This window comes from Strix uralensis, chromosome 14 (assembly GCF_047716275.1).
Source record: "Strix uralensis isolate ZFMK-TIS-50842 chromosome 14, bStrUra1, whole genome shotgun sequence".
Taxonomy (NCBI): Eukaryota; Metazoa; Chordata; class Aves; order Strigiformes; family Strigidae; genus Strix; species Strix uralensis.
Genome location: NC_133985.1, coordinates 3,456,816 through 3,464,312, shown reverse-complemented (window position 1 = coordinate 3,464,312; position 7,497 = coordinate 3,456,816). Strand labels below are relative to the sequence as shown.

The following is a 7,497-nucleotide window of genomic DNA, read 5'->3' as shown; positions in this document are numbered from 1 at the left end:
CCCCGAGACTCTGCTCACAGCTCACATGGTTGTCTCCAATTCCTCATCATTTGCAAACCCCCTCCACCGAAAGTCACACAGACAATTTCTCCTCACCATGGATAGGATTTGACTTCTCACCATTGCACGGTGTTCTTTGACCCTCATAATTTGCAAGAACATGTAATCAAAGGGCCATTTGCCAGGACACAATATCTAGAACGTGCACCAAGATCTGGCCATGGAAGTGTATGAGCAAGGGAAGGTGCGTTTCTCTGTGAGGTTCAAAGCACAGAAATGATACACCATTAGGTACTCCATGAGGCACACGCTCGTGTTAACTATGACAGGTACGGAAATGACCATCTCTTCTTCTGCAGCCTCACACCCAGAGCTCCCCTGTCTTCTCTCCAACCCTACACAACTGGCAGGTTTGCTTCTGACCTTCTCAGAATTGGCAAAAACAGATCATGAGAGGAGAATGCACCACGACGGCACGAAGAACAGAGGTACATTTGAGTCCTCACCACCACTCTCAGGAGAATGACAAGAATTCTAAACCACATGAATGATAAATGCCCAAAATGGAAGAGGAGCAGTCATCCAACAGCTAAAGAATGAGTCATCAACTTAAGGGCTTACGGGGAACCTCCTCTCCTCTTTTATCACACGCACTGTTCCACAGAGATGCGACTCCTGCTAAGGTCATGTTTACCTCTATTCCCCACCGACAAGAACAGAACACAAAGAGTCCCCCACATCTCCTGCCTTGCACACCCGCTCGAGCATCAGCAAGAGGCACTAACACACCACGCATGGCTGAACAAAGCTGTGCTGATTGTTACAGATAAACGTACATACAGAGGAGACCAGGTAAAGAAAAACAAACCCACAGATCAGACCAGCAAGGCAAGTAAGCATTCAAAGAGAAAGTGGATTCAGAGGAACTCACCGGGAAGATGTCTCAGTCTTCACTGCAGGCGTGGGAATTCATCCTGGAGAGCACTTGGAAGTCCCTGAGATCTCAAGCTGCAAGTGCTGCCCTAAAGCCTTACTCTGGACTACACAGCAGGGGGGTTCAGTTTAAGAAATACTCGTCAGCTCTCGGCAATATTTCTAATCTGTGCCCTGCTCATCTCCCACAGATATGAAGCCGTAAGTACAAACTCCTTCTTGTGGACGTCCTTCTCAAGCTACGTCTTCTGAGAAATTACAACACATTCTCTTTCAGCTTCTGCTTCCTTTTCCTCACAAATAAAATTCTGTCTTAGGGGCTTGAAGTAAGTATTTGCTGCAAAAACAACGCTCACGTTTTCAAAAGCATAAAGAACTCTCCAGAAATGGGGAAAATGTACCATGACCTTCCAGCAAACAAAGGCCTGAAAGAAAGTCTAAGTACAACTATGAAGAAACACTACATTGCAAACTTACAAGGAGCTTTCACACAGGAATTATAAACCTTTCTACACACACATCATCGTTCTACAGGCACAGTTACTGCACAAACACTTTATGACCGGAGGACTGGAATTGCCTTTCAGGACAGGGAAACCAGGATCACAACATCAGTGGCACAGGCCTTGGCACCAGCCATGAAACCAAACCATGGCCCACCCAAAACCACATTGACCCACCTGTTTTCCTAGTCCAAAGCCAGCCCCTCACCCTCCTCACTCTGCAGTCACAGCCTTTGCTTGCACCACGCACAATATCCAACTCGTGGCCATATGGCGGCCACAGGCAACAGAGCATTTCATTCAGTGACACCTGAGGGAAACTGAGCTCTGTCAAAGTCTTTGTCTTGGCAGCTGAACACCTTCCAGGAGGGGTGGAAACGGCTCCCCCAGCCCAACAGTTACAAGAGATCTTTTAATGTATTTGGGGCATGACCAGGCACAACGAAGCCCAGCTTTAGACCTGGACAACAAACAAGGCAAGAATGGGAAACCTACAGAAGTGAAGGAATCAGAGCGGGACATTTCAGATGATCTCAGCTCTAGTAGGTACAAAGGAAAGGTATCTAGTAGGTAAAAAGCCCACAGGACACTCACACAGGAGCTCACACCAAACACCAGAGCCACTGTTCCTCAATATAAGTTCTTCGCACAGTTGAAAAAGGGAAAAATGCACAGAACCACAACTGTGGGCCTCATCTAACAAATAGGTCAAAGAGAATTTTTACACAATCTTAAGACCTGTTAGACGTATTTTCTTATACCACAGCAAACTTTTTCAACGGACAGACACAAATTTCTCACCCTGCCCAAACATCACACAAGAGGAAAGCTGCCTTTGCACACAGACACCACTGAAGGAGACGTTGCACACACAGTTCTCCTTACCCGAGAACAACAATCACAACACAGACACATGCAAAGAGATTTCTCTGCGCATCACACTAAGTCAAAGAAATGGCAAATGTTCTCCAGTGCATAAGCAATACGCAGCTCCAATAAAGACTCACTCATCAAAATATCAACTCAAAGACACCATCATCCTTCTTCAGCACATGGGCATCTCAGCATCTTTGGCAAGGAGAAATTCTCATTGTATGACACTGGAGCTGGGCACCGGACAGGGAAAGGAGCGAATCATCTCTCCTGTCTCCTTCAACAGCCCCTCACACACAGCTCCCAGCACTCTCATCTCCAACCCTTCACAACTTGCATGGTGTTCTCTGACCAGATAATTTGCAAACACATCACATCACAGGGACAGTTGCTCAAAACTTTTCTCTTCAGCATTCACCACCATCACACCACGCACTCCACATAGATATCTTGACATCTCCATACAAGAAGGAAGACACATTTCTCTGCTCACTGGTGTTTTAGGAAGAAACATCAAGGGCCTAAAACTAGAAGAGAAGCGGCCCACAGGGTCAGTGAACATCTGCATAGGGGCGCTATCCCCCTCCTTACATCTCCCACTGCCCCTTGACTCTCTCCTACAGCTCTTGCCATAGCCTGTATGCTCAAGCCAAGGCACATCCAGCTCCATTTCAAGTAAATAAGCCTTAAAACACAGGCAATCAGCAAAGCCCATCTCCCGTTTCCTGCAGTAGCCCTTCCCACGCAGCCACCCAGAGACTTTCTCAAAGAGTCACAACTTTTCCTATTCTCTTTCAGCTTCCTAACAGGCAGACAGACATCGTCAAGGGACCAGTTGTTGCCCAGCCCATTCCTCCGCCCGCTGCACAAAGGTGAAAGCGCAAAGACATTTCGTTGCTCGTCATGGAGAAGCAGCGAGGCTGAGAAGAGCAGAAACGCTGAGCAGCCAAGTTACATGTGGGGGCACGAGGGTTCCGTCGGAAGAGCATCTCCCCCCGCTCCAGCGCGCGGGCTGTGGGGAAGCACCTGACCTGGCGGGACCGCAGAGTCGGCCCTTGTGCCGCCACCGGCAGCAGCTGTAGCGCTGAGCCCCGGTCCCACGCTCCCCTCCCGCCAGCCAGAGGCAGCAGCAGCCGGCGCGTTGCCGCGGGAAGCGCTGCCTGCCTGGGAGCGAAACCCCCCTCGGCAGCGGCCGGGACGCGGCGCGGCCAGGCCCGAGCAGCAGCAGCAGAGCGAAGCGTCGCGGAGCCGCGAAGTGCGGGCACAGGAACTCACCGGGGCAGCGGCGGGGTCCTCGCCGAGCAGCGGCGCGGGCTCGTCGGGCGGCGGCCGGGCCGGGAGGGTGTCGCAGCAGCTGCCGCCCGACAAGCGGAGCTGGCTCTTGCGCGAGTCGGCGGTGAGCGACACCTCGTGCGAGTAGGAGCGCAGGAAGGCGCGGACGCCGTCGATGCCCACGAAGTGCGAGGCCGGCACGCCGCGCAAGGCGCCGCTGCCCGCCGCCAGCAGCTGCGAGCGGCGCCAGCGCCGCAGGCGCAGCGCCAGCAGCAGCAGCAGGAAGGCGAGGAAGAGGCAGGACACGGCCGCCACGGCCACCACCAGCCACCGCGTCAGGCTGCCGGCCGGCTCGCCCGGCGCCGCCGCCGCGCTGCCCAGCTCCGACAGCAGCTCGGCCACGCTCTCGGCCAGCACCACCGTCAGCGTGGCCGTGGCCGACAGCGCCGGCCGCCCGTGGTCCTTCACCACCACCACCAGGCTCTGCCGCGCCGCGTCGCGGGCCAGCGGGAAGCGCGCCGTGCGCACCTCGCCGCTGTGCAGCCCCACGCGGAACAGCCCCGGCTCCGTCGCCTTGGCCAGCTCGTACGACAGCCACGCGTTCTGCCCCGCGTCCGCGTCCACCGCCACCACCTTGGCCACCAGCGCCCCGGGCTCCGCCGAGCGCGGCGCCAGCTCCACGCCCGCCCAGCCCGCGCCCGCCCCCGCGCCCGCGCCCGGCGCCGGCGGCGGGTACAGCACCTGCGGCGCGTTGTCGTTCTCGTCCACGATCACGAGCCGCACCGACACGTTGCTGCTCAGCGCCGGCGCGCCGCCGTCCTCCGCCCGCACCCACAGCCCCACCTCGCGCACCTCCTCGTAGTCGAAGGAGCGCAGCGCGTACAGCGCGCCCGTCTCCGCCTGCACCGACACGTAGGACGACAGCGGCGCGCCCCGCACCCGCCCCTCCGACAGCCGGTACCGCACGCGCGCGTTCTGCCCCCAGTCCGCGTCCGCCGCCCGCACCGTCAGCACCAGCGCGCCCGCCGCGTTGTTCTCGGGCAGCCGGGCGCTGTAGCGCGCCTCCGCGAACACCGGCGCGTTGTCGTTCACGTCCAGCACCCGCAGCGCCAGCACCGCGCTGCTCTGCAGCGCCGGCGACCCGCCGTCGGCCGCCCGCACCGTCACGTTGTACTCCGCCACCTCCTCCCGGTCCAGCTCCCTTGACGTCACCACGCGGTAGTAGTCCTCGAACGACCTCTCCAGACGGAACGGCAGCCGCTCTGCGATGCTGCATCGCACCTCGCCGTTCGCCCCCGAGTCGCGGTCCTGCACGTGCAGCAGGGCCACCACCGTCCCCGACGGGGCGTCCTCGGAGATCTCGCTCAGCGCCGACCGCACCGAAATCTCGGGCGCGTTGTCGTTCACGTCTGTCACCGTGATCGCCACTTTCGCTGTGTCGAAAAGCTCGCCGCCGTCATGTGCCTCCACCTCCAGTTCGTAGAGAGCCGCTTCCTCGAAGTCCAGGCTCCGCACCAGCGTGATCATTCCCGTCTCGGCGTCCAGCTGGAAAATCTCCGATTCCAGGTCCGTCGCTTTCTTCAATGAGTATTTCACGTGCGCGTTCATCCCCTCGTCGGCGTCGGTGGCCGTGACGGTGAGGAGGGTGGAGCCCACGGGCACGTCCTCCGGCACACGCACCGTGTACTCCGCCTGGCCGAACACGGGCGCGTTGTCGTTGGCGTCCAGCACCGCCACGCGGATGCGCGCCGTGCCCGTCCGCGCCGGGTCGCCGCCGTCGCTCGCCCTCAGCACCAGCTCGTGAAACGCCGCCTCCTCGCGGTCCAGCGCCTTCGCCAGCACCAGCTCGGGACGCTGGTCCCCGCCGGGGCCCGCCTGCACGGCCAGCGAGAAGTGCTCGTCGCCGCTCAGCTCGTAGCGCTGCAGGGAATTCGCTCCCGAGTCCGGGTCGTGAGCCCTGGCCAGGGGAAACCGCGACCCCGGCGATGTCGTCTCGCTCATTCTCAGTTCCTTTTCTGCCTCTCGGAAGCTGGGAGCGTTGTCGTTAATGTCCGTGATCTCCACTTCGATGCCATAAACCTGCATTTGCCCCTCCACTATCACCTCACACCGCAGCACGCATTTCTCCGCCAGCCTGCACAGCTGCTCTCTGTCGATCCTCTCCGCCGTCACCAAATGTCCCGTCTTCCCGTGCAGGGAGAAATACTGCGTCCTCCCTGCGGAGACAACGCGGAGGCCGCGGTCGGGGAGCGCCAGCAGCTCCAGCTCCAGGTCCTTGGCCACGTCGCCCACGAACGAGCCCTTGGGCATCTCCTCGGGAACCGAGTAGCGCAGCTGCCCCCACGCCGCCTCCCACGCCGCCACCAGCACGCACCACAGCAGGGCTCGCTCCCGCCGGCCCCGGCGCCTCCCCGCCGCGCACATCTCGGCCGCGGCCCCGCCGGCCACGCACCACCGCCGCCACCGACCCGCCGCCGCCCGCCGATCCGCTTCTGGCTCTGGCTCCGGCTCAGGCTCCGGCTCCCGTTTACGGCTTCTGCTTCGGCCCCGTGTCGTTCTTCCCACTGCGGCTCTGCCTCCAGCTCCGGCTTCGGCTCCGGCTCCCGCTCGCTGTCGCCGGCCCCGGCCGCTGCCGCCGGCCCCTCCGCCTCGCTGCAGCACGGCTCCGCACCGCGGGGACGCTCGCAGACCGCCCGGCCGCCGAGCCAGCCAGCGAGCGAGCGAGCGAGTCGGGCCGCAGCGGGCGGGGCTGCCTGCAGCGCTCCGGCCTTCCTCTCGCTCCTCCTCGGTCAACAGCGGCGCCCGCAGCCTCCTCCCGGCACTGCAGGCACCGAGCGCTGCCGAGACATCGCTGCCCGCCCGGCCCTTCCCACCGACAGCTCGCGGGGACGGCACCGGCGCCACCGAGACATCGCTGCCCGCCCGGCGGGGAGCTCCTGCGCTGCCGGCTCTCCCCGACACCTCCTCCGTGATCCTCGCCCACATCCCGACCACAAAGGAACAACACGCGGCCCGCCACTGTGTTCCTTCTACCGCACGGGAGAAAAATGTATCTGGCGATATTATGCCAAGTCAAATATGACGTGGGGCAGTGACGAGCCTGTTCCCCTCGGTCCGAAAGCACAGTCTCCACCGCGAATTGCACAGCTTTGTGCAGCGGTCGAGCTTCACGGACTTTGTCCTCGCCCCTTCTGCTGAGGAAAGCAGTGTCATGGAGGAGGGGACCTGCGCCGCATCTCACCACCAGTCGCAATGGTCCGTCCCGCTCTCCCTCAGTGCGGGGACACTCCACTGTTCGCTCTTCTCTTTGGTACTTCTCAGCTGCACATCGGGGGCTGCTCTGAATCCGCCGCCACTCCTCCCCCTTCTCCCAACAGCACTTCCCGATGTTTGCCTCTACCCTTACACTCTAGGCTGGGCTTACACGTAGGACTTAACGCTCCGTTCTAGAGTAACTCAGCAGCCGGCAGCGCTGCACATGCACTCGCTGTTCGGGGCTCCATTACAAACAGGAAATTCAGGCAAATTCCAAACCCTTAGAGCTAAATGCTAGCAACCGGGACTGAGTACAGCTCTCTGGAAAAAGGGAAATAGGCTGTGAAATACAAAACATGTATGGGATTTTTTGTCGGTTTGTTGGGTTTTTTGATATCCCATTCTACACCTTATCCTCTGTTGAAAAGACAGATCTGGAACTTTAAAAACATCACCTGGGATGGAAGAAAACATGGGAAGTAAATTTACAAAAAACTCGGAGATATAGTGCCTGGACTAAATTAATCCGTCCCACTAGTGCTGCCGTTTGGCAGCAGCCTGTCCCCAAAAGACGGGAGGGCACACGTCGGGGGAACAAGCTGTAACTTCTCCAGTCGTGGAGCCTCATGCGCGTTTCCTTTGGGAGTCCAACACTAAACAG

The 7,497-nt window shown here is 59.3% G+C and overlaps 1 protein-coding gene across 1 annotated transcript; it reads right to left on the bottom strand.

The window, feature by feature from the left end:
* Positions 1 to 2,685: 2,685 nt before the first annotated feature.
* LOC141949960 (protocadherin gamma-A2-like) lies at positions 2,686 to 6,436 on the bottom strand. The gene is made up of 3 exons (XM_074884149.1): positions 3,341 to 6,436; positions 3,129 to 3,229; positions 2,686 to 2,994 (listed from the first exon to the last, which is right to left on the bottom strand). The coding sequence occupies exons 1-3, from the start codon at positions 6,003 to 6,005 to the stop codon at positions 2,686 to 2,688; spliced, it is 3,075 nt and encodes a 1,024-aa protein (XP_074740250.1). The 5' UTR covers positions 6,006 to 6,436.
* Positions 6,437 to 7,497: the final 1,061 nt, after the last annotated feature.

Bases quoted from the DNA above. Each gene is read 5' to 3' on its own strand.
- LOC141949960 (XM_074884149.1), bottom strand. From the start codon at position 6,005: ATGTGCGCGGCGGGGAGGCGCCGGGGCCGGCGGGAGCGAGCCCTGCTG. The intron at 3,230-3,340 runs GTCAGGTGCTTC...TGCTCTTCTCAG, and splicing joins CGACTCTGCGGTCCCGCCAG to CCTCGCTGCTTCTCCATGAC. The intron at 2,995-3,128 runs GTCTGTCTGCCT...CTGTGTTTTAAG, and splicing joins ACAACTGGTCCCTTGACGAT to GCTTATTTACTTGAAATGGA.